At 48.2% G+C, this 27,207-nt stretch overlaps 1 protein-coding gene across 2 annotated transcripts in view; it reads left to right on the plus strand.

The window, feature by feature from the left end:
* ZBBX (zinc finger B-box domain containing) overlaps nucleotides 1–27,207 on the plus strand; it is a 551,428-nt gene that overhangs the window by 209,624 nt on the left and 314,597 nt on the right. For both annotated transcript variants that reach the window (XR_015300974.1, XM_086944333.1), the window contains exon 9: nucleotides 9,239–9,413. Coding sequence is in view for 1 of the 2 variants with exons in the window: in XM_086944333.1 (XP_086800459.1) it covers nucleotides 9,239–9,413 (175 nt within the window). In the remaining variant the exon portion in view is untranslated. The remainder of the gene's footprint in view (nucleotides 1–9,238; nucleotides 9,414–27,207) is intronic.

The following is a 27,207-nucleotide window of genomic DNA, read 5'->3' on the forward strand; positions in this document are numbered from 1 at the left end:
GTCTGTTGCGAGCAGTTATAAGATGACCCTGGGATATCCTGCTTTTCTTTCAATCCACCCGTGTCCTGAGAGTTTGGTAGTCCAGGCGTCGTGAACCTCTAAACAGTCTCCAGGCTCATTCCCATCTAGCACTCAGCAAACAAAGTATTTTCTTTGGCTAGTATGGCTCTAAAATCAACGAATGTGACATGCCAGTGCTATATCCATGTTCTGATGGGCTCGGCGAGGGAGGTACTCCTGAAACTTCCGGAAGATGTTCAGGGCCATTTCGCTGACACCGTACTTTCTGACACTCAAGCTGCGTCCCGTCAGGTCATTCAATCAGGCCTGGATACTGCGGACTCTGTTGCTAGGGTAAATGTTTCCTCTGTTGCAATGAGGAGGCACGCTTGGCTAAGGGGGTCTGGGTTTTCTCCTGACATACACGCTACCCTATTGGACTTGCCTTTTGACCGTTCTCGGCTCTTTGGCTCCAAAATGAACTCTGCGCTACAGCGTTTTAAAGATAGCAGAGCCACTTCAAGATCGTTGAGCCTTTGGTCAAAGTCCAGGGGTCTTGGATATTGCAGGATTTGCGGTTTTGGCAGGACTTTATCCTTTCGAGCCAAGCAGCAACAGTCACAACAGCAGCAATAGACTGATCCTCTTTACAGGTCATACAGGGGAAAAGGCAGAGGTCGTCTGCGAGGCACAGCTCGGTAGCCAGTCTTCTCCACCTTTTCTCCTGCCCCTCCAACTGGTACTATCTACCAAACAGAACAAGTAGCCAGTCAGGTTTACTTTTTTGTCATTTGTTCACACCCAGCCTATAAGTACTGAGTGATCCACTGTTTTGTTAGAGAAATGTATTTTATTTTATTTTACTCAATTTCTTCATTGACTTCTTTGCATGTCCTCAAAGGCACAGTTATCAAAACGATCAAGCATACATTCAGAAAGTAATGTGCGCAATATTTACAAGTGTTGGATCTGTACACAATCAATACTCAAAATTCAAAAACACCAAAAACAGGAATATACACAAATAAATTGATACAGTAAAAAACGGACAAGGGGCCCCCAGCCTGTGACAAGGAAGAAGGGTGCAACTAGGGATTAAAATAATACCACTCTCGTCACCCCTAGATGTTCAATCCTACAAGTACCCAATCACAGGCTTAGTTAGACAGGCAGGCAGTATCTTTGAATCCCCTTGTCTGCCTGTCTTCTGGTATACAATTTGAAGGACTGGTGCTTGTTTGAAATGTTTTTTACTGTATCAATCAGTACTTGTAGGCTGGGTGTGAACAAATGACAAAAAAGTAAACCTGACTGGCTACTTGTTCTGTTTGGTAGATAGTTGAGGTCCAAGCCGGTCAGAGACAGGACCCAAACCTTTCTTGTTGCCCTCCTCCAACTGGTAGCGCAGGGAAGTATCTCTATCTCAACCATCCTAGAGCATGTTGGTCCTGTGGGAGGACGGGTGTCCCATTTTCTACAAAATTGGAGGACTGTTACTTTGGATCTCCGGGTGTTGAATCTCGTGAAGAATGGGTAAGCCCAACCCTTCCGGGAGTTTCCCCCTTCTTTTCCCCCTCACCAGCAGGAAGTTCTATCTTTGCTGCTGAAAAGGTGCGATAGAAAGGTGCTATAGAGGTGGTTCTGGAGCAGGAAAGGAGTCCGGGATGCTACTCCCGGTACTTCCTGATTCCCGAAAAGGATGGCCGGTTGAGGCCTATCCTAGACATCAGGATCTTGAATTTTTACCTCAAGCAGGAGAAGTTAAAGATGTTGACCCTAGCTCAGGTTCTTCTAGCTTTTCAGCAGAAAGGCTGGATGGTGTCGATCGATTTGCAGGATGCATATTTTCACATTCCCATCCTGAAGTCGCATCAGAAGTATCTCCATTTTACAGTGGGGTCTCAACACTACCAGTTTGCGGTCCTTCTGTTGGTCTTACTTCCGCACCTCAGGTCTTCACAAAGATGATGGCGGTGGTAGTAGCACATCTCAGAAGGTCATGGATTCCTGTTTATCCCTATCAGGACGACTGGCTGCTCAAAGCAAAGTCGCCAGAGATGGTGCGGCATCATTTGCAAGTAACAACGCTTCTCTTGTTCGACTTGGGTTTTTTGATAAATGTACCCAAATCTCACCTGGTGTCCACTCAGCGCAATCTGTTCATAGGAGCGGTACAGGACAATACATTGAGTCCTGCCTTCCTGCCTCTGTAGAGGATTCAAGACATCCAGGCTATGAGTCCATTTTTTCACAATGACGCAGTTGTTCCAGTCCTGAAGGTCTTACGCCTGCTCGGTCTGTTCGCTTCCTGTATACTGTTGGTGAACCATGCACGCTGGCACATTAGGGCACTCCAGTGGTGCCTCCGCAGGCAGCCGTTACAACACAACAGAGATCTCAAGGAGGTGATCAGAAGCTACAGAGACACTGCAGTGGAGCTGTTATGGTTGAGCGTCTCGGACAACCTGTCTCAAGGGAGCCATTTCAACCGTGGCCACAGTGATAACGGATGCCTCCACTCTAGGGTGGGGAGCTCATCTGGGGCATCTGGAGGTCAAAGGCCGTTGGTCTCCATATGAAATATTATTTCAAATCAATGTTCTGGAATTGCGGGCGATACGTTTGGCTCTCAAGGCCTTTCTTCCATCCCTTCACGGTCAGTCTATTCGGGTCCTGACGGACAACAGTACCGTGATGTGGTACATCCACAAGCAGGGAGGAGTAGGGTCATATCGTCTCTGCAGAGAGGCTCTGCAACTCTGGTCCTTGACTCCGGTACATCAGATTTGTGTGATTGTGAATCATCTGGCCGGATTCCCGGGGATCTGAGGAAGATTCGCCAAGACAGGGACCAAGTCATATTGATCACCCAGGATTGGCTTAGAAAGGTGTGGTACACAAACCTCCTTACCTTTCATCGCACCCCCTGCTCCTTCTCCCACACAGGGCAGACCTCCTCTCACAGTCGCAGGGGCATGTTCTACACCCCCTCCTCCAGAGCCTGCACCTTAATGCCTGGGGTTTGAACAGGGTAACCTGAACTCTTTCTCTCTCCTGCCGGATGTGGTGGATGTTATTGTATCGGCCAGGAGACATTCCACCAAATGTGTCTATTCTGGTAGGTGTTCCAAATTTGTTAGGTGGTGTGGAGAGAGATCGATTGATCCTTTGAAGGCCCATTTGTCTGATATTCTGAGTTTCTCTTTTTCCCTGGCTCAACAGTGGCTACTGTTAAGGGCTACTTGTCTGCCTTGTCGGCTGTTCTCTGTTTACGAGACCAACCCTCTTTATTTCAATCTCCCATAGTTATGAGATTCATTAAGGGTCTCACATTAGGTTTCCTTCCACCTCCTTTATCCTGCCTCAGCGGGATTTGAATTTGGTTCTCACATTCTTGATAGGGTCTCTCTTTGAACCATTGCATAGTTGTCCCTTGAGGTTTCTGATTGCAGTCACTTCTGCTAGAAGGGCGAGTGAGCTGCAGGCTCTTTGCTCCAAGCCTCCATTTACCTAATTTCATGCTGATAAGATGGTTCTTAGGACCAGATCTGCTTTGTTGCCTAAGATGGTTACTCCTTTCCACCTAGGGCAATCTATCACTCTACCCACTTTCTGTCCTCCCCTTCACCCTTCTAAGGAAGAGGAGAGACTTCATCGCCTGGACCCTAAGAGGGTGGGCAGCTTCTACCTGGACAGGACTAACGACATCAAGTTGGATGACCAACTCTTCATCGGCTTTGTGGGCAAGATGAAGGGCAAGGCTGTCCACAAAAGAACGCTGTCCAGTTGGATCATCCTCTGTATCAAGATCTGCTATGCCTTGGTCAAGAAGGAGCCTCCTGAAGGTATTCAAGCTCATTCCACCAGAGCTAAGTCGTCTTCTTCAGCTGTAGCTAGAGGTGTCACTGTTGTAGACATTTGCAAGGCTGCAACTTGGGCCTCCCGCCACACTTTTGTAAGCATTATTGCTTAGACTCGGAGGTGAGGAGGGACGGCCATTTTGCATGTTCTGTGCTGCAGGATTTTTTAGTATAGGTAGGCAGGCACCCTCCACCAGGAATGGGACTGCTTGGGGATTCAATGCAAAAGGTGAGGTATCCATCTGAAGAACAAGTTACTTACCTTTGGTAAAGCTTTTTCTGGCGGGTACAGTATCTGCCTGTGGATTCCTCACTGACCCACCCGCCTCCCCGTTGCCTGCCTGTTTATACCAAAAAATGATTGACATATAATTTATTTATTTTGTTATTGAGATTATTGGAATAATGTGATGCTCGTCACTAGGAAATGTCTATATTTTAGAATTTCCAGTTTTAATTGGTTTTGTATACTGTGTATACTTGTGGAAATGTTGTTGGTTTACCCGTTCACCTCAAAGGCATGTAAAAAATGGGTGGAACTGACGTCAGCACGCCGATGAGGTCTTCTTATGGCTCCGATTACATCACACAGAGTTGCGTGTGGAGCTGTTCGATTGTGATGTCCTCGTCTACGTGGGAGAGCTAAGGAGAAAAGTTTCTGTGGAATGCTGCGCAAGGGGTAATTCAGACGGTGAGGAATGCACAGACAGATACGGTATCCACCAGAAAAAGTGTTACTTAGGTAAGTAACTTGTTCATCTGGAACATTTAAACTTTGAAAGTGCCCTTGCTCTGGCAGTGGGTCCTGGCCAAACTCCATGAGCATTGACAAACATACTGGAGCTTCTTTCTGGTATTGCTGCTTTCCGACTAGGAGATGGATGCTGCCCGTTATCTCTCTTTGCTTGGGATACACTGTCTGATTTGTGTTGAAGCTGTTTTGTTTCACCATAAAGTATGTCTTTTTTGCCATGCCTTCACTATTTAAGTGCCCCTCATGAAAGAAGAAGACCGCCACTGACCCACATAATGTATATATTGTCTGCTTACCACTTCCACAGAGCATCAAAGACTGAATTATGTCAAAAAATCAGTCCCATAAGGCAGGGAAGGAATTCCTTTCTGAGGAAAAATGAAAAATCCACATCTTTTGTTGGCTCTAAGACTCTGAGCATTTTACCACTGCTAACCAGTGCTAACGTGCATGTGGTTTCCTCTAAACTTGGGAATATTGGCTCATACGCAATTGGTATATTTCATTTACTTATACACCCCTTGTAAAGTGGCACTATGTGTACCAAGGACCTGTAAATTAAATGCTACTAGTGGGCCACCAGCACTGATTGTGCCACCCACTTAAGTGGCTCTTCAAACATGTGTCAGGTTTGCAATTGCAGAGCCTGTGTGTGCAGTTTAAACCACCATTTCGACCTACCAATGTAAACCTTTTGTCAGGCCTAAATCTTCCTTTTTAGTACATGTAAGTTACACCTAGGTTAGGCCCTGGACAGCCCAGAGGGCAGGGTGCAATGCATTCTAAAAGTTGGACCTATACTAATACGTTTGACATGTCCTGGTAGTTTTCTTCCAGAAAAAAAGGCTGCTAGCACTGCCGTACACTTGGACAAGGTTTGCAATGTTGATATCCGTCTGAAGAGGAAAGCGTGTAATTTCCAAATGAGAAGAAATCATCCTTTACAGTTTGGTGTCTCTGGAATCCTAATTCAAAATACTAACTTACGGTGAAGTCGGATTTTAAGTTACAATTCTGGAAATGCCGCTTGTAGAAAGTTTGCCATTTTGTGCCTGCAGCCAGTGTCTGGTCACATGAGCAGGTGTAGTTGGTGGTTGGGCTTTGTTTATTCCTCCTACAGAGCCGCACACAAGGCAAGCTTAGGTGTGACTGGTAGTGCCAACACTGGCAGGATGAGAGGAAGGAGCTGCGCCAAGCCTCACTTACACTTGAATAGGCTGTGTCCTGTCTTCAAACAAAGGACTTAATGACCAAGTATTGTCAGTTCAGCCACATTGGAGCCAGGGCAGGGAGGGCATGGTATCTGCACACTTCAAAGCGACTATCGAGAAGCCTCTCCCACCTTCCAGAACCAGGGCACCAGCGTATAAAAGAAGGAACTCAGACACCCACCCCTCAGCATACTTCTAGACATGCAGATACCCTGCCAGGAAGAAGGACTGCTGTGCTGCTGAAGGACTGTCACCCTGTTTAACTGCTCTCTGTTGGACTCCTGCTTTGTTGTGCTGACCTGCTGCCTGGGTAAGAAGGACTAGACCTGCATTTCATGAACCCATCATGACTCAAAGGCTAGTTGGCTGGCCTCCTGATCTGAAGCCTCAGGGACATAAAAGGCTTCCAGCAACTTTCCATCTGCACCTGGACTCTGCTATCTGTGAGTCTGCCTTGCCAAGTGGTGCCACCCCAGTCCTGGACCCTTGGAAGTGCCACCACTGCATGGTCTGGACCATTTGCAAAGACTTGCAACACCAACATAGACCTCAAAACAGATGCATCGCCCCGACGACGTGACACATCCATGGCACAGGTAGGTATCTCTTGTCGATGGCAGCCTTGGCGATGCTGCCTGACTCCACATCGCAGCCTCACAGCTCCTCAGAACCAATGCATCGGTCCGACTGCACGCTGCATCTCTGACACCGGACTTCGCATCACAAGCCCTGCCGATGGGACCCTCAACGACGAAGCAAAAGGACCATGTTCTGCAGCCTTGACGCATCTCCGAACCGACACATCGCTTCTGATGCGCAACACATCTTAGATGCAGATCCTCACAACGTTCTGCAACCAGGATTTAAGGTACTTTGTTCAGCAGGCCTACCTGTGTCCCTGGAGCTGGCCCGCACACCATTGTGGTTGGCCTGAACTAGTGACTTAGTCCTGGACCGGCGTCACCAGATATCCACAGTTGGTGCTTTGTGCTTTTTGGCACTATTTTCTCTAAAAACTTTAAATTCAATATCTACTGTTCTACTGATTGGATTTTTGTCATTTTGGTCGTTTTATTTAGTAATAATTACTGTATTGTTCTAAATCTATTGTTGGCTCCTTTTGTATTTTTTTCCCACTGTTTTAACTTTTTGAAATGTTGCACAAATGGTTTACAGATTGCCTCTTAATTAAGCTTGACCTCTCGGTGTCAAGTTTTCATGGGGTTGAGTCTAGGTACATTTTGGGTGGCTTGTGCCTTACCCTGACAAGGATTGCGGCTGCTGCTTGACCAGGGCTCACATCCCAGTCAACCAACAACCCAATTTCTTACAGAGATGATCTACAGTAGGGAGACCAGAAGGTAATTGGGGGCCAAATAGGACTCTACCCGTTCAGAACTTTGACCATGAGATGATATCTCCAGTATGAGGAGTATTCAAGTTTCAAGTGGTAAAGAAGGTCTGCAGATGCAGAAGGTGTTGAAACTCCCTGATATTTTCCTGTAGTGGTCGTGCAGCAAATTGAGTAGAAAAGTAATCGCTATTTAAAAACCTTCTCAATGTGCTGCGTGTAATGTAGGATCAATGTACAACGGGAAACCTAGAATTAGGAAAGGACATTTGCAAGTGAGCTGTTGCCATCACAGGTAAAAAAAGAAAAAGTCTTAGGCCGTTAATAGCTGCCCATGGTGGGTTGGGCAGAGATCCTCTTTGAGGTTTAGTCCCAGTCGCCAACCCTCGCTGCGCAGGCTGTGTGCAGCAGCGCTGGATGTCTACTGTGACTAGATTACAAGGCCTCGCCAAAAATAATAGTTGCTAAATAGTTTGAGGTAGTTTATCCTTAAAACAACAGAAACCTATGCTTAAGACTGGTAATAGCGCCTTAACATTGGTTTAGAAAAAAACGTATTTATTTTACAGAGTTTTATATAGCGCAAACTTGACACGAATCGGGTATCAGAGCACTTTACATAGCACCAGTTGCATTACATGAGGACACATTCATTTTACGAAGTCACAGGGAGATTAAGTGGTTTTCCCAGAATCACAGGATGTTCAGCGTCATTGACGAGACTCGAACCCAGTTCCCCTGATTCGAGGGCGACCACCCTAGCTGTTAGGCCAACTCCTCTCCTCCACTTAAAAACACAGTTAAAATACAGGTATGCTTACAACTTAATTATAACTCGAATAACGACCATACAAATCGTAACTCGCCCATAATGACAGAGCTTCTCACCTCACAATATTTATTCCAGTAAGTAACAGCACTTAGAAAAATGTAATTAAATAACAATACTTCCCGCACTTGGAGACCGAAGCTTTACAAGCTGACTCACGGGCTGAACACGGCCTGAACACTATTTAGTGACATTTAATCACTGTGAAAATCCTAAAAGTTTGCTGACGGCACCCGGAAATACCGATTAGTGCCTTAAATCTACAACACAACAAAACTACCCGATAAGGACCGGGTTGGAACTATCACCGGCTCCCCGACCACGCGCCTCGATCAATAAGATCAGCCCTGAAGAGTCACAGCCACATGCTGTGATGAAACACGTGTAGGCTTAAGTGACAGGTACAGTGATTCCCGAGAGGTGGACACTGTTTATAAATAAAATCTTTTGAAAAATCTCCATTTGGTGTGATCTATCCCGAATGAATGAACACTTGATGAAGAAGATATCATTTGAAAACGTATAGTGTGCTCTGGTTCCCTGCCAAAACAATACATACTAAAACCAATACATAATTCTATAGTTTTGATCATCTCATTGAATGTGGTAATGCTAATGTGATATTTAATCTGACCCGTACCTTTGTTATGTCATTTGTAATTTCATCTGCCAAAAGAATGATGAGGTCAAGAGGAGTACCTTTGGGGTATAAGTTAACCCCTTCCATGCGGCCGCGATTCTGCGTCTGTGCGGCAGAATCGCGAGTGGGCGAGTTTATGACGGCCCCCCAGCGGTCATCAGCACACGAGCACCGTAGTGCATGACGGCTGGGGGCCGTCATCAGCATGCAGGGATTAATAGTCGAGAAAACTCAGTGTTCATCAGAACTAAATGTACAGAAGGGTTATAACGTTTTTTTTTTTTTACATCATTGAGATCTAAATATACATTATCACGAATTGTTTCTGTTGTTCCTGAACTATCCAAAATATGTTAATTGGGTAAACGTATTACTGAGATAAATATTCTATTTGAAAAGTATTTTTATTTTACTATATGCAAACCCTTCACTGAATTAAAATGGTTGGCTTACCATCTTTGTGCAAAGCATATAAACTAATGATGTGTAATAGTATGTCACTTTGTTAATATTTAACTGAAAACATGTGCTAAAATGTTATTAATGGTAATAATGGAATACACCCCATGCTTACAGTTTTTATCTTGAATCAGTCAGTTTCTACCGTGTCAAACCACCCTTATCACGAGAAATTGAATTCCGGATCTTTACTCAATGGCACTTTCAATGAAGAAAATTCATCAAAATCCTTTAATGAGATTTTATTGGAATGGAGGAATGCAAATGCGGACCCCTCAGCAAAGGAGAAGTTATCTGATGTCGAACAAGGTAGGCAGAGATCTGATTATTCATTCTCTCGATGTCACCTCTACCTCAGTGACACTTTTCTGTTGTCTACTCAGCTGTGCTAATTTATGCTTATGTGTTCTCAAAAGCAGTGGACTCTCTTCTAAAATAACTAGGCTCTTTTCATGTATGTTAGGCAAATGTTAAATTAAACCTCCGTAAATTTGCATCGTTCATATCCTTTGAAAAATAAACATCTAGGAACATAAATTCAGCAATTTTTACTAATTTAAATAAGGCATTATCCGGCCTATTTGCATGTTGGATTTAGAGCAACAAGGTAGGTTCTTTGCGCTTCGTTATATGTGCACAGAGCATAGGTGTTTTGCACAGTGAGGCACATACAAACAAGCCTTCTCATTGACATTAACAGCACAGATGTTGCTGGTGCGCCCCACTGTGCACAGCGGCATAAGGAGGGATGGAAGCTTGCATGGGAGAGCAGACAGCCAGCCCTTTCACATAACTCCTGGATTATCATTTTTGTGGCTAAAGAAGCAAGGATTGCAATATTGGCTAATACGGTGCATTATGCAACTGTTATTGAAGAGAAGACAGTAGTCCGTGATTAACACTGCCTGATTCCCGGATGTTGTCAGCCTGTTTGAACAAACTTTAAGCTGTTTTATGGGGAAACATGTTGGAGAAAATAGAAAAGGTTCTGCTTCCAACTGCTAGCACCAAATCTGACTGGTCAATTAACAACTTGTTTGTTTTTTCCCAATAAATCTGTTGGATGCATTTGTGCTTACCACCATGTGTTAATGAACCACAGTTTGTATCACCTCACCCAATGCAGGCAAAAAAAACCCACATAAGCCGGCAACTAAAATGAGCAACACAAAAATGTACGCACATTTATCAGGTAACCAACGTTAGTCTAACATAAGGTATAATGGTTGAAAGAAAACCATAAAAATAAAAATTCTGGTGAGCCCAGGTTTGGGTGCTCAAATTTCGTACAAATCTAAACTGAGTCGTCTTAGCCAGGTTCCCGTGCAGATACCAATAGAAGCTTGATGGGGAGGCATGTGTAACTACTAGGTTTGGCTGGTGGCAAGCCAATACATGTTTGCTAAAGTGAATAGTATTGTGATTTTCTTCTTGAGTGCTGGATAGTTAAGACTACAAAGCTAGAGACTCTTTTCCCTGGCTGAGGCCAGACTGATTAGTCTCCAGCTCTTCTTCTCTCGTCAGCTGCTTTTCTGCAAGCCTACATCTAAACTTGCAACAACCTGCCAATGATGCCCACTCCCTGAAAGATTGTCTATGGTACATCTCAGGACCGAAGTGTATATAGTCAATATTGCTCTCCCACAGTCCTAATTGGGCAACATCTACCATACCTCTCTGTGTAGCTGTCCCTCATCGCTATCCACCATTCTGAGTTTCCGATTGACCCGCTAGACTAAGCCGTATAACACAGTGATATGTTTCTCTATATGAGTTCATGAACATTGGTCTTACAGTAAATGTCTAAATCAGGACATTCCCAGAGAGAGTGAACTTATTTTTCAGAAATGTTCCTTTTTGCATCCTGGAAAGAAATGTAAAAGATGGTTTGAGTGTAAATATTGTCAGCTGAAAACACAACATGTAAGATCCTGCCCTGGTACAGGACTAAGAAAATATTTAAAACATGTTTAGAAGCTGTATTAAAGTGTTTTAAATCTGCAAACTCAAGGGTTCCATGCAGAATACCATTGTAGCTTTAGTCTCCTAATTTTTTGGGCGTGTAATCCTTGTTTGCAGAAGTCTATGACATAAAGCTTTCACTTTGTAGATGGTTACTGACTGCTGGTGCAGTTGTTTATCAATCAGTCCTCTGCAGTCATATGTGCAATAGTAAAGTGTTGGTGCAGGTCTTTGCAAGTTTTACGAGGTGTGCGGCATCCACATTCCTTACCCCTCTGATTTGCAACTTGACTAACGGCCAGATTTATCAAGCCGAAAACTGCTCGCAAAGGGCCAGATTCTGAGAATCTGGCCCTTTGCAAGCGCTATTTTTGCATTTGGGATTCATCATCCCAAATGCAAAAATCGCATTTTTAGAAATCTCATATTTGCGAATAATTGCATTTAAGGAATCTCAATTAGAGATTCCTTAAATGCAATTCAAGAAGCATTTGAAAATGGCAAAATCGCTATTTTTCGCCGCTATTTACCGCGAAGTCTGACTTCGTGGTAAATAGCGAAAACTTAGAAAAATGCACTTCAGTGCATTTTTCTAAGTTGTATGCTACACACACACATGTCCTTTGGACATGTGTGTGCGCAACATCAGTCTAAAATTACATTTATGGGGTGCTACAGGGTGTCCTTTGGACACCCCTGGCACCCTTGAAATCGCATCCTTATTTGCCATTAGCAAATTGCTAATCGCAAATAAGGAATGACTCCCCATTCATTCCTATGGGCCTTTAGGACCATAGGAATGAATGGGGAGTCATTCCTTATTTGCGATTAGCAATTTGCTAATCCCAAAAAAGGAAGCTGTAGGAATCGTAATTTTTTTTGGCGATTTCTACATGAATCCCGTTTTGCAAGTCCTTAATAGCGATTCCTTAATAATCGCTATTAAGGACTCGCAAAACGGGACAATGATGAATATAGCTATATGTCTCTTCTTACATTGCAATCTCAATTCGAATTTACAGTTAAAGCTGCTTTGTGCTGTGATGCCTTTGTGAATGCTTAGGAAATCTGTCCCATGCTTTTAATGCTGGTCTTCGCAGAAGAATTTGAAGAGAATTTGTAGTCTAAACAGAATGCCGGTTTGCCTGAATTAATGTGCTTCAGAGTGCATCTTTAAACCGAGGAAACATTGCAGGCATCTAAACTACGGCAGTCCAGCCGTGAAGACTGCACCACCCTGCAAGGTTAAAGGGGGTCACAAGGACACGGAACTAAAAGGAGTCTTTTGATGGAGATACAGAAATGTCCTATTACTTACGGTAATCTTCATTACTCCGGGTCCCGTAGTCCTCGACACCTTCCTTACAACATGAGATTATCCTATCTCTGACAGAAAAAAGAAAAAGAAGGAATGCTGGACCTACCCTCCCCCTCCCGCCGGGAGTACAAAAGGGTACATGTCCCAGCATTCCCTCTGAAATACCAAGCCAAAGGATGAAGGCCGGCAAACAGGGCGGGAGGGAGGGAAGCCAGGAAGGTGTCGAGGACTACGGGACCCGGAGTAATGAAGATTACCGTAAGTAATAGGACATTACCCCCAGGTCCCTACGTCCTCGACACCTTCCTTACAACATGAGACATACCAAAGCAAAACCCCGGCATTCATCCCACAAAACACAACAAACAACCAGTACAGCAAAAACCAGGCATTTATTGAGCACAGAACAGAAATCATGGGCGAACACAACCCAACACCCCCAAAGCAAAACCGCCCTCATCACCCAGCAAATTGAGGAGACGGTAATGCCTGATGAACGTATTAGAAGACGCCCAAGTGGCCGCCCTACAAATCTCCGAAAGAGGGACCCCCCGGACCTCAGCCCAGGAGGCCGCCACCCCCCTTGTAGATCGACCCTGAACACCCACAGGAGGAGGGGACCCAGAAAGAGAATAAGCCAAGGAAATGACCTGCTTCAGCCATCGACCAATGGACACAGACGAAGCCTTACGTCCACGGCGAGCAGCCCCAAAAGATACAAACAGGGAGTCAGTCAACCTGACAGCCGCCGTGCGCTCAAGATAAATACGCAAAGCCCGGCACACATCCAACAAGGACCAACAAGGACCACCCGGGGAATCCAGAACAGAACTCAACTCAGGCAAGACCAACTCCTAGGACCGGTGAAATTGAGAAGCGACCTTGGGCACGAAGGAGGAATCAAGGCGGAGCACCACCCCGCCCTCCGAAAAGGACAGGAAAGGCTCCCGCGACATCAAGGCCCCCAACTCGCCCAGGCGTCGGGCAGACGTGATGGCCACCAAGAACACAACCTTCAAGGTCACAAATTTCAAATCCACCTCCGACAAAGGTTCAAACGGAGGACTAATCAAGGCCCGAAGGACCAAGGGCAAATCCCACAGGGGAAAGGAAGGCCGGGAAACCGGACGAGACAGAGAAAAACCACGGAGCAGTCTGGAGACCAAATCCTCATCATCAGACAGATTACCCCACGGGGAACGAAAAGCCCGGACAGCCGCCCACTGGGCACGCAAGGTGGACACCGCCAAACCCTTCTCAAAACCTTCCCACAAAAACTGAAGCACCGCCTGCAAAGAACAGTGCAAAGGGGAAAGGTCCAAGGCCGCACACCAACGACTGAAGTTACCCCAGTGGCGATCATAGGACAGGAGAGTGGAAGGCCTACGGGAACTCTGGATGGCAGCAGCTAAATGTTCCGGGAATCCGCGCCGCCGCCACCCCTGCCTCTCAACCTCCACACCGACAGCCGCAAGCGGAGAAGAGACAGAGGCGGCGAGGACCGCAGGGGAGACGGGGACAGAGGGAGGAACCACGGGCCCCGAACCGCCAGAAGACGCACTGTCGGAAACCAAGACCTCCGAGGCCAAAAGGGCAGAACCACCACCACCTCCCGATCCTCCAGACACAGTCGGGACAGAAACCTGGGGATCAGCGCCAGGGGGGGGAAGGCATAGAGCAGGCGGGACGGCCAGGGAACCGACAGGGCATCCACTCCCCAACAACCCTCCTGCCGAAACCTGGAGCAGAAGCGAGGGAGCTGCGCATTCAGCCGGGAGGCAAAGAGGTCCAGAAAGGGACGCCCAAACCTCCCGCACACAAGCCGAAACGCAACCCGGGTGAGAGACAACTCCAGAGGAGCCGGAAAGCAGCGACTCAGGACATCCGCCGCACAATTGTCCACCCCCTTGATATGAATCGCAGTCAGAGACAGCAGGTGACCCTCCGCCCAACAAAACAACGGAATCACCACTGCGTTCAAGGAAGCCGAACGAATCCCCCCTTGATGGTTGAGATAGGCCACCGACACCATATTGTCTGACCGCACCAGGACGTTCCTGCCCATCAAACACACCCGAAAACCCATCACGGCACGGGACACCGCAGTCAACTCCCGCCAGTTGGAAGACCTGCGACTCTCCAGCAGGGACCAGCGACCCTGAAGGGACTGAGAACCCAAGGTCGCCCCCCACCCCAAAGCGCTGGCATCCGTTGTCAACACCAGCGACGGAGAGGGCTGCAAGGGGAGCCCCTGAGACAGATGGCCCGGAACCGACCACCAAATCAGTGCAGGCAGAACCACAGGAGACACCGGCACCAGACACTCCCAATCGCGGGACAACGGATCCCAGAGAGACAGAAGGTAACACCACAGGGGGCGGAGGTGAAACCGAGCCCAAGCCACCGTAAAGACAGTCGCCGCCATCAGACCCATAAGACGCAACCAGAGGCGCACCCGAAAGGAACCTCCCGCCTGGAATCTGCGAGCAAGGGACAACAGGGTCACCACCCGAGGCTCCGGTAGGAATACTCGGTTGAGGTCCGTGCGAAACCGAGCCCCAATGAACACCAGATCCTGCGAAGGGGTCAGGTGGCACTTCGGCAGATTGATCAGAAAACCGTGCCGCCTCAACTCCGCGCAAACCAACTCTCTCGCCTCCAACAGCAGGGCCCGAGAGGGAGCATGGATTAACCAATCGTCCAAATATGGATACACCATCACCCCCCGGAGATGAAGCCAGGCAACCAAGGGGGCGACAACCTTCGTAAAAACCCTCGGGGCAGAGCGAAGGCCGAAGGGCAGAACCTGGAACTGAAAGTGGCACCCCTGAACACAAAATCTCAGGAACCGACGGGACCTTGGATGCACCGGAACATGATAATAGGCGTCCTGCAGATCCAGGGTACACATGAAGTGACCCGGCAGAACCAACGGAATGATCCGCTGCAAGGTCTCCATGCGGAAGGGAATACGCAACACCCCTCGGTTCATGAGCCGCAAATCCAGGACCAGGCGAAAACCCCCGGTATTCTTGGGCACCAGAAAAATCAGGGAATAAAAGCCCGACCCCACCTCCGAAGGAGGAACCGCCTGAATGGCCCCTTTCCGAAGAAGATCCTCCACCCCCTGAACCAGGTGGTCCCTCCTGGACCGGCAAGCAGGCCAGGGTGTCGGGCGGAGGCCGGAGTCGGGAGGGGGAACAGAAAACTCCACCTCGTAACCCTCCCGCAGAACATCCAACACCCAAGCGTCTGAACATGACTGAACCCAGGCATCTAGGAAGAAGCGCAGCCGCCCTCCTACCAACAACCCGGGAACCACAGCCAAAGAGTCAGGAGCGAGGCTTCGGGGGAGGGGGAGACCTAGCCTTACGGTCCCGACCCCCGCCAGAAGAGAACCTTCCACGGCCCTTCCCAAACTTTCCACGAAAGGAAGGCCGAAAGAAAGATCTAGCCTTAGAGGGGGCAGAAGAAGCAGGAGCAGAAGCAGACCCTTTAAAAGAAGACGAATGTTTCTTCTCCTTAAACAGTTAGTGCAGTTTGGTCTCCAACTCCCCCCCAAACAGCATAGAACCCTGAAAAGGCAAACGCAAGGCACAAGCCTTCTGCGCAGAGTCAGTCTTCCAGTCTTTAAGCACAAGACTGCGCCGAGCCGCCACACAGGCCCCACCAGAAAGCGCAGCAGCTCGAACCACATCAAAAGACACATCGGACAGAAGTTCAACCTGCCGCTCAATGTGTTCAAGAAGCTCAGAACAGTCCGTGGCATCGTCCATTGACTGGTACAGAGACTTAATGTCAGACAGCAGCGACTGCGACAAATAAGTACCATAAACACCGGCCCTCAAGGCCAGATGAGACCCAGAATAAACCTTCCTCAGCGCTCCGTCAGCCTTCTTATCCACAGGGTCCTTCAGCACAGCGTCCTCAGATAAGGAAGTGCGACCCACCAAACTCGCAACAAACGAGTCAATGGGGATGGAATCAGGAAGATCCGTAGCCATATCCCGGAGTGGGTAAAGACGGGCCATAAAACGCGGAACCATAATGCGATCCGGATCCGCCCACTCCCTTTTCAGGACATCCTTAATAAAGGGATGAACAGGAACATCCACCGCTGCAGAACTCTGGAATTGGCGGAGCAAAGAACCCCCAGAAGTACTGGGAACAGCGTCATCAGCAAAGCCCATATTCCGCTTCACGTGCATCAGGATACCTGGAAGTGCGTCCTTTTCAATATACTTCCCCTTCAGCTCAGAGTCACCAGCCCCAGCCGACTCGTCAGCTGAAGAAGCAGAAGCACCGGAAGCCGCAGCAGGCACTTTGCGACCGGCACCACCAGAACCCATCTCAGTAAGGGTTTCCCTGATCAAGCGCTTCAAGCGCGCATCCCCACCCCCACCACGGCGTCTGGACCGGGCAGGAGAAGGAGAACGTGACCCACTGGCAGAAGAAGAAGAAGAGGAGGACCTCTCCCTATGACGCCTCTTCCTCGAACTCTTCCCCATCCTGAAGCAAGGAACAACCCAGGAGGCAGTAGCAACCAGCAAAAAATGCACAGGAAAGAAACACCGCTACGCGGTACTCACCAGCTGCCCCCGTTTAAATACTCAGGAAAAACGACCGGGCAGAAGCGCCTGACCCTGTCCCAAACCGGAAGTCAGGCATCGACGTCACAGGAAGGCATCATCCAACCAGCCAATCCCAGACGCGAAGTCGGCCGCGCCCCCTAACAAGCCCGGCAGGAAGGAGGGGCCGCCATCGGGCAGACGCGAGGTCCACGCGTTCCCCCAGCACAGCGCGACCCCCAGGAGCGCCAAAAGGAAGCCCGCGCCACTCCCCCCAAGCCCGGCAGGGAGGGAGAGGCCATCCACGCCGCCGAGGACACCGAAGCCCCAGCGGAAGGTAAGTCCGGCGCAGGAGCCGATTCCATGCTCCACGCGCCACAGCAATCCCTGTCAGAATGACAGAAAAAAGAAACAGAGGGAATGCTGGGACATGTACCCTTTTGTACTCCCGGCGGGAGGGGGAGGGTAGGTCCAGCATTCCTTCTTTTTCTTTTTTCTGTCAGAGATAGGATAATCTCATGTTGTAAGGAAGGTGTCGAGGACGTAGGGACCTGGGGGTAATGCACAATTACCGAACATTTATTTCTTCAGAGGCTCACTGGAGGCCTAGAAAAAAGAAGTGAACAGCTTGGGAATGCACAGAAACTACAAAGGGAATACTTTTCTTGAAAGCCACAACAAAACTCACTGAAAGGAAACAAACTTAGACTACACCTCCCAGCATGCAACACATGTTGTACTCACCTGTGAAGCCCACTAATTGGAATAAATCACATGCTGCGAGTGAGCCTTTCAAGCAACACTGCGCAGCCTCAAGAAAATGCCTGTGACCAAGGGGATGCTGCCCCGAAACGCATAAGGCGTTTTAAAAATATTTCTAAAATAAAGAATGCCGGTTTGCCTGAATTAATCTGCTTCAGACTGCATCTTTAAACCGAGGGAACATTGCAAGAATATATATATATTTCTCCAACGTCACTTCGGAAATCGCCTTAACCACAGCAAAGAAGGACGAAGATGGACCCAGGTATTGTGCCAATCAAGTTTTATTCAATCGTGACCAGCCAGCCCGATATATATATATATATATATATATATATATAACACCCTACGCGTTTCGGCGAAGCGGCCTTGCTCACTGGTATATATCTATATATATGTGTGTGTGTATATATATGTATGTATCAAACAGGACTCCTGACCGCTTTCGAAGCGGCAATTCAGCAGGCGCAGACCTCTTCTCAGTTCAATTAATGAGGCTAAAAAATCAAACGCCATCACACCATCAGATAAAGGCAGTGGAAAATGTAATTGCAAAAATGCAGAGCAAGTGCTCTCCTCGACGCGTTTCGCTCCGTGGGAGGAGCTTGGTCACATGACGCGCCCAAAGTAGGTGTAACAATAAATAGTGCACAGAGAGCTTTATCACCCGTAGAAACAGGATTAAAAGCATAACAAAATCGATAGGCATAACATCAATTCATGAATTCAATGTCATTTTCTGTTTGTGTATCGTAAAAAACACTAGCACAACAGAACAAATTAAAGCATAGTGCTTAAGTCCATTCAATGAAAAGATCATCATTGTAAACAAAATGTGCTTAGTGAAAACAAGGTAAGAAGGACACATCTAGAAGCAATACGAGCATAGTGCTCATATGCATACGTGTAAGGTTGGAACACATTATTTGTAATTCATTATGAACGTTTCCACAATCAAGTGTAATATATTGACAAATTAGTCAGTATTCATTTCTAAGAATTAAATTCTAAAACATAGCTTAATGTCATCAAAAGTGCAATACTAATCCAATATGTCATACCACAAGCTCAATGCAATAATTGAAGAATTGTCAATAAATCAACTGTTGACCCAACCATGATTTTTTTTTTTTTGAAAATCTTTATTGATATAAAGTCATCATTGATATACACAATACTGTCGAAGGATGCAGGTAATCATTATACAGGTTGAATTAACAATAGTAAATGGCGTGTGGTGGTCGATGACTGTAGTATGTGGGGATCATGTGCGTACTCAGATGCTCTATTCGTAATCAGATGTCAAGTGTCGTATTCGGCACAGTAAGTATTCCCAAATTCGTCCATGACATTACCCCCTAAGCTATTCATGAATAGGATTTATGGTTACAAGTAGACGGATTGCATCAAGGTAGAAAAAGTGAATAATGGAAGAACAAGAAACAAAAAATTAACATTGTCGTCATCAAGCAATCTGAAGCAGTTGTACACCATCACTTGAGGCAGTAATGTGAAAGAGTTTGCATAGTCCGGTACTCTAACAAAAGCGAGAACGCAGCCGTTCATGGCACTCCGGTCAGGACATTCCCCCTTTCATTCCTCTTCTTCCTCAGAGTCCAGATCCTCGTTCTCCGGAAGAGGATCACAGATGTCCCCTCTGTAGCTGTTCCAAGGCGTCCATATTTTATTCCACTTCCTAGGGCTCGCCCTAAGTACATACACACCTCGTTCCACTATCATCAACATGTCCATGTTCTTGGCCCACCTTGCCGCCGTAGGCATTTCCTGAGCCCCCCATCTCTGTGCAATGTCTCTTTTCGCTACTGTAATGGCCAGGGTGGCCCACAATTGCCCATATCGGTTCAGGTCATTGGGTTCCCAAATGTTCAAGAGGCATTTACGGGGTTCAGGCAGGACAGATATGTTAAGTGCCTGGGAAACTGTACGTAAAACCTGTTTCCAGAACTCCTGTACCAGCGAACATTCCCACAATGTGTGAAACAGGGTTCCTTCCTCCCCACAACCCCTGAGGCAAAATGGGTGAGGAGCTCGATGGATTTTGTGTAGTAGTGACCTCGTGTAGTAGACTCGATGCAGGATTTTAAGTTGTACTAGCCTAAATTTCATTGATATGCCCACTTCTTTCGGCGAAGCCAGTGCTTCGTTCCATTCCGTTTCGTCAACCTCCCCTATCTCTCTCACCCACCTCTCCTGAAGTGGTAGTGTGGGGTCTTTCAGATTATTGACCAATTTTTTATACGTAAGGGAAGTGGCGCTTTGTGGCATAAACTCTGTCAGGAGTCTATCCTCTAACGGGGATGATTCAGGAAGATCAGCGCCCCGTGGAATCGCTTTGAGTAGGGCGTGGCTGATCTGAACGTATCTGAATGTCTCTGTGTGGCCTAGACCATACTGCTGTTGAAGCTGTTGTAAAGGAATCACTGTGCCCTTGTCCCATAGGTCCCCCACTGTGGAGATCCCTATGTGATCCCATTGTGTAAACCCTTTACATGCTCTGAGATTACCCAATTGTTTGGTATCCCATAGCGGCGTCAGTTTAGTAAGTTTGCCCGCCCAACCTAGTCGGGCCTGCGCTCTGTGCCACAGTGTCGCCGTGTGGTGTGTTGGGCCAATCAGTCGCCTGACTTGGGCTTTATTATACAGAACCGAAAGCATTCCCTCAGTTCCCAACTGCGACCAGTCGGCCCTGTAGGCCGGATCTTCCCGCGAAGCATGCACCCATGAGTTGATCACCTTAAGTTGGGCTGCCCAGTAGTATAGTTGGACGTTAGGAAGAGCGATCCCTCCTCCGTACCAACTCCTCACCAACTTGTCATGGGCAATTCATGCCGGACCATTGCTCCAGAGGAGACTGGAGACTATTGCTGCGATCTGTCTGAAGTAGCGTGGCGCAACCAAGTGTGGTGTATTCTCTAATACATATAGAAACCTGGGAAGCGCCATCATTTTATATAAGGCCGCCCTGCCCAGTAGGGTCAAGGGGAGAGTCGCCCAGTGTTTGGCATCTGCTTTTAGACGTTCTAGAGGGGGTTTCAAGTTAGTATTATAGAAGTCGGTGGCGTCCCTCGTAATGTGGATACCCAGGTATTTAAAGGAGGACGTCGTTAGGGTCAAGAGGCAGGTTTCTCTCAGTAATGGCGCCGGGCCTCGGAGTACATATACCACGGATTTGGTCCAGTTGAGCGTGTAGCCCTATGCCGCCCCGTGTGTGTCACAAAGCTGCAACAGAGCTGGGATGCCAGCCTCGGGGTCTACCATATAAATAAGCATGTCGTCTGCATAAAGGGAGACCTTGTCTTTCCACCCCTCCGTCCATATGATCCCCCGAAACAGTGGTGTCTTTCTGAGTAGAATTGCCAGGGGCTCTAGTACCAGAGCAAAGAGCAACGGGGACAAAGGGCATCCCTGTCTCGTCCCTCTCTTCAGTGGGAAGGGTGCCGAGATGTGTCCATTGGCCACCACCTGGGCGACCGGCTGTGTGTATAACAGGCGTATCCACGCCTGAAATTTAGGCCCGAAGCCCATTCTGGTGAGCACCGCGAACAGGTACTCCCATTCCACTAAGTCAAAAGCCATAGTGGCGTCAAGGGAGAGGATTGCTGTAGGCTCAGTGAGAAGGTGTGTGCGCGCCAGTACCCCATGAACTCGCCTCAAGTTCAGAACCGTGCTCCGGTGTGGCATAAAGCCTGATTGGTCAGGATGGATCAACGAGTGAAGGTGGTGCGTCAGTCGGCTGGCTATGATCTTGGCAAGGATTTTAGCCTCCACATTGAGAAGGGAAATGGGACGGTAGGAGGTGCAGGCAGTCGGTGGCTTACCCGGTTTGGGGATCGCCACAATCGTGGCAGTGCGCTGGTCGAGCGACAGGATCGCCTTCTCAAGGCTTTCGTTATACATGTGCAGCAGCGGTTTACTCAGTGTGGGCGCCAGCGCCTTGTACCATTCCACCGGTAGGCCATTAGGGCCCAGCGCTTTACCCGACTGCAGGCACTGGATAGCCGTCTGAATGTCCTCTTCCGAGAGGTCAGCCTCCAGGTCCTGTTGTGTTTCAGGTGTGAGTGTAGGAATGTCAATGTTTTCCAGGGAGTACAGTGCAGTCTGTGTGGTGACTTCGCGGTCCGGGGTGTAAATGCGTTGAAAATGGCTAGCTAAGGTTTGCACTATGTGTTCTGGGTGTTTCTGCAGGACCCCATCGTGCGTGTAGAGCATCTGTATGATGTTATTGCTGCCTCCCCTCTTGTATAGCCATGCCAGCATTTTCCCGGCTTTATCTCCCACATCATACACCCTGTGTAGTGTGTTCTCGTGTTGTGCGCGGACGGTCGTTTTGAGGTGATCGTGGTATTGTTGTTGGCGGAGCTGCAGCAGGTGTGACTTTTCCGGTGTGGGGTCGGACATGTGGGCTATATTTGCGTCGTGTAGTGCGAGTTCCAATTCGGTGAGCTCCCGTCTCGAATCTCGTTTGTGCCCTGTAATGGCTGCTATTGCCTCCCCCCGTAGAACAGTTTTGTAGGCCTCCCAGAGGATAGATGGTGAGGAGACGGTTCCCTCGTTTTCAACAAAGTACCGAGCAGTGGCCTGTTTGAGCTTTTTTCGTACTGTAGGGATTTTTAAGTAGTTGGGGTACAGTGGGTAGGTTCTCGCGCCCTTCTTCCCCCTAGTGGCAAGTGATAGGGAGATTGGAGAATGGTCAGAAACTCCCCTTGGCAGGATTTCAATTTTGTCAACTAATCCCAAACCCAGCCCCTGGAATAGGAAATAATCTATTCGCGAAAGGCTTTTATGAACAGTAGAGTAGTATGTGAAATGTGAGGTGGCTGGGTGGAGGTGTCGCCAGACATCCGTAAGGCCCATTGCTTCTGCAAAGTCGGGAAGTACATTCGCGGCACCCGAGCGGGTGCGTACCGGCAGGGAGTCCAGCGACGGGTGCATTATGGCATTAAAGTCCCCCCCAATAATCGTGTCCCCCTCCGGGAGGTCTAGGAGAAATTTGCCCAGGGCCGGCAGTGCTGTTGAGTGGAGTGCCGGGGGGATGTAAGCGGAGACCACGTTTAGAGCCCGACCCTCCCATTGCCCGTGCAGTGCCGCAAAGCGACCCTGATCATCCACTTTGTGTCCCCCCACAATAAAGGAGGATGCTTTTTTCATGAGTATCCCAGTGCCCCTGGAGCCCGATGTAAACTCTGAGTGTGCCGCCATTACATATCCCCGTCTGTTGAGTGCTTTACACGTGGTCCCTGCAAGGTGTGTTTCTTGAAGTAATACCAGGTCAGGTTTCTGACGTTTAACTACCTGCAAAACGAGACCTCTCTTGATTTTATCCCCCAATCCCCGAACGTTCCAAGTCAAGACCTGGAATGGGGGCACCTCAGTAATCGCTGTCGCCCCCTCATTGGGCCCTGATCGTACCCTTCTAGTCATTGGGTCGAAAAGGTAGGGCAGCGGACTGACGTACGTCGTCCCCAGCCCAAAGGTGGTGTCCTGCGTCACCGCACCGGCAATGTGTGATCTGCAGAAGCGTGGTGTACTGTAGTGTAGACATGATGACAAAACAGAACCATGTTAACAATGAAACAATCCCCCCTTCCCCCCACCCTGCTCCCCTGCTCCACGGACCATTCCCCGCCCGCTTCCCCAACTTGGCAGAGTGCTTTACCCCCCTCCCAACTATGTTACTTGCTTGTGGGGTCGGTGAGTCTCCCGTAGGCATCGGCCAGTGCCCACCTTACTCAGCTTAGCCGCCCAGAAGTCCAGTGTTACACATATCAGTTCCCAGTTACAGTTCACCTCTAGATCGGTGCCGGCTGTCCGGAGTCGAGGGGGTCTCTTTCCAGATCAGAGTCCAGTCCAGAAGCCGTTGATTGCTGCGAAGGTCGAGCCTGTTGGTTAGTCGCTTGGCCATCGTTGCGTGGGTGTGTTCGTTCTTTGTGCGGCCGTTGTCGCTGCCCTGCTTGCCTCCATCCGTCGAGCCATTCTCGCGCCACTTCGGGCGTATCGAAGAACCATGTCTTTCCCTCGGCCACAACGCGTAGTTTGGCGGGGAATAACATGGAATATTGCAAGCCCCTGTCCCGCAGTGTTTTCTTGACCTCCGTGAAGGTTTTCCGACGCCTGGCTACCTCCGCCGTGTAGTCCGGAAAGAAGGCCAAAGTAGAGTTCTGGATCCTGATCGGCGGGGAGACCCTTGCCGCCAGCAAGATGGCGTCTCTGTCCCTAAAGTTAAATAGGCGAGCTAGCACAGGTCGAGGAGCTGCACCCAGCTTGGGCGCCCCTCCCGGGACACGATGCGCTCTTTCGACAGAAAAAAGTTGGACAGACCTTTAGGTTGCAGAGTGTTCTTTATGAGGTCCTCTACGTAGAGATCCATGGCCCCTTTCCCTTCTGATTCCGGCAGGCCAAGAATACGCACGTTATTTCGGCGGGAACGTCCTTCCTGGTCGTCAAGCCTATCGTGTAAAAGTTTTGTAATTTTCTCCACCCGCTCCATCGCCACTTGTAGGTCCGAGGTGTCTTGGATAAGTGATTTTGCCACCACTTCCACCTGCGCCACCCTCTCGGTGATTTTTGAAAAGTCTGCTCTCAGTAGGGTGACTTCAGAGGAGATGGAGCCCACCGTCGTTTTAACCTCCGCAAGGGTTTTCATGATGTCCTCCAGCGTCACTTTTTTGTTTCCCTCCGCGTCAGGGGGTGTCCCTGCAGAGTGTCTGCCGCCTGTTTGCGAGTGTCCTTGTTGGCTGTAGGCAAACTTGTCCAATTTCGCTTGTGTTGCCGAGCTCCTGGTGCCTTTGCCCGCCATGGTGTTGGGTCGTGGTCCCCAAGATGGCGGCGGAGCCGAGCCGTCCCGGGGTGAATGCCAGGCGTCCGCTGTTGTGTGGGCTCTGCAGGCAAGCGAGTGTGTCAGGGTCGCCCTGACAAGAATGGCGCTGTCCGGGTCCGAGTTCCGGGGGTGCCCGGTGTTGGTCACGGGCGCTCTAGGCGGACAGGGTCCCTCTCCAGAATGGCGCTGGTCCGGGTTCCAAGCCGTCGATCGCCTCCTGGAAGTGCGCTCAGGTTCTTTCCCCACCTCCTTGAGTGTCCGGAGTGGTCGCGGGTCAGGCCGTTGCGTGCAGGCGTTGGTCGAGTTAGTCCCTCCAAGCCTTGTGCTAGCCGACCGGTGAGGCCGGGTGTCGACACTGCGCCACGCCCAGGCGAGTAACACCGCTTCCGGCGAGGTCGGATAATCTAGGTCGGGGATCTTCCCTCGCTATAGGCCTTTCTACGCACTCGATGGAAAGTGCCGTTCTCGATCACCGATTTTCACCAGGATTGGACCTAGAGGTGCAGTTTCGGTTCCTGAGTCGGTGCCGCCGCTTCGGGTAGGCTTTGTGACGGATCAAGGTGTCGGATTTGTCAGAAGGCCGTTATGCCTCGGGGAGCTCCCAATTCACGCTGCCGCCATGCTCGGCCGCTAGCCACGCCCCCCCCGACCCAACCATGATTTTAAAGAAAGTGTGTCTCCTTGAGATCACTATACTACACAAACATGAAACATGATCTTAATATGCCAACAAAAACAAAGAGTGCTCATGTGAGTTGGGTGAAAAAACTAAAATTATAAACAGTGTATGATATTCAACGGTTAAGGCTGAAGCACATGATTTGAAAATCAACATAATTCATTTAATGTAGCACTAAACCCATAAATTGTCTAATAATCATGTACTTAGTTAGACTAACTTTGGGTGAACCTTCCTCAAGAACTCAAAAATAATGGATCCACTTTTGTCATTATAAATAATTGTGCAGTTCATCAATGGCGTTTAAACCATTTGGTGCCTTAGAATTGAGCAATAAGATGAAATAAGTCTCTTTTTGTCTAAGGAGTTTCTCTCTGTCTCCCCCCCCGTCCGATGTGGGGGACTGACCCTAAAAGTGTGTAATGCAGGTCTTTCAATCTGTTATCATGAACAGCCTTAAAGTGGCGAGCCACCGGGTAATTACTGTCAGAATTTACAATTGCACGTATATGCTGTAAAATACGTTGATTGGCTGGTAATTTGGTGCTGCCAATAGAGGCGAGATTGCATGTACACTTAAGTTGGTAAATACATGATCACTACGGCATGTTAAATATTCTGTAATCGGGATTGGTTTGTCAATAAATGCTGACTTGTAGTGCGTCCCATTCACCACGAACGTACACGCACGGCAAGACGTGCATTTGAAGAAACCCGTTTTGGCCAACCAAGTACGTTTCGGTGTTGATTCAGGTTGGGACTGGTCCAAAACGTCCTTCATGGAGGGGGCCCTCCTGAAGGTAATCGCCGGTTTCTGAGGTAAGATGGGACCTAAAATGACATCCGTCAGAATAATAGGCCATTCTGAGTTAATAATCCGTCTCATTTTGCGTTGTTGTGAGCAATAGGTGGTAATGAGACAAACTGACTTAGAATCACTCTCCTCAGTAATAATCACAATTTTGGGAGCCAGTAATTCATCCCTCGAAAGTAGAGATGCTTTCGAGAGGGCGCGTTGCAAAAGATCTGAACTGTAACTGTGCTCTTGAAATCTCTTAGTGGATTCCCTCAGGCAATGATCTGCTGTAGTAGGATCACTACATATCCTTTTGATTCGGACAAATTCACCGAATGGTATACTGTTAATTGTGTGGGAGGGATGGGCACTCCGGGCATGCAAAATTGTATTGCCCGCCGTCGTTTTTCTGCGGAGCTTGGTGTGGAGCCTACCCTGTTCAATATACATCTGAACATCTAGAAACTCGGCCGAGTCTAATGAAATTGTAGCAGTAAATTTCAAATTACGAGTATTGGTGTTAATCTCGTTTACAAATTGTTGAGCCTGAGCTTGTGAACCCTTCCATATGATACAGATGTCGTCTATGAAACGGCAGTAGTGGGCAAGATGTGAAAGCCACTGGCTATGAGTTTTGCCTAGCACGTACTCCCCCCGCCAGCCAACATGTAAACATGAATAGCTGGGGGAGAAGCACGAACCCATGGCAACACCCCGTTCCTGATGGAAAAACTCATTTTCAAACTGGAAGTAATTGTTGGTTAAAAAGATGTTCATCATTTCTACCAGCATGATGTTATGATTACGCAGAATGGCATTGCGAGAGTCTAAATAATATTTGGCTGCCTCCAAACCTTGGGAATGATTAATGCTAGTATACAGTGATTCAATGTCCATCACCAAAAAACAGAAATCAGAACACCAATTAACATGTTTGATTTTAACCAAAAAGTCTGTAGTGTCTTTGAGATAAGAAGGGAGTAAAGTCTTGTGGGGTTGGAGGAAATAATCAATATACTTAGATAGATTTTCATTCATACTACCACGTGCCGAAATAATAGGACGACCAGGAACAGGATTGATGCATTCATGTACTTTAGGGAGAAGGTAGAAAACAGGAGTGATTGGGTGTAAAACGCTTAGAAATGTGGCCTCTTCTTTGGTGATGAGACTTTGTCTT

The sequence above is a fragment of the Lissotriton vulgaris genome, chromosome 11 (genome assembly GCF_964263255.1).
Source record: "Lissotriton vulgaris chromosome 11, aLisVul1.2, whole genome shotgun sequence".
In the NCBI taxonomy this organism is placed as follows: domain Eukaryota; kingdom Metazoa; phylum Chordata; class Amphibia; order Caudata; family Salamandridae; genus Lissotriton; species Lissotriton vulgaris.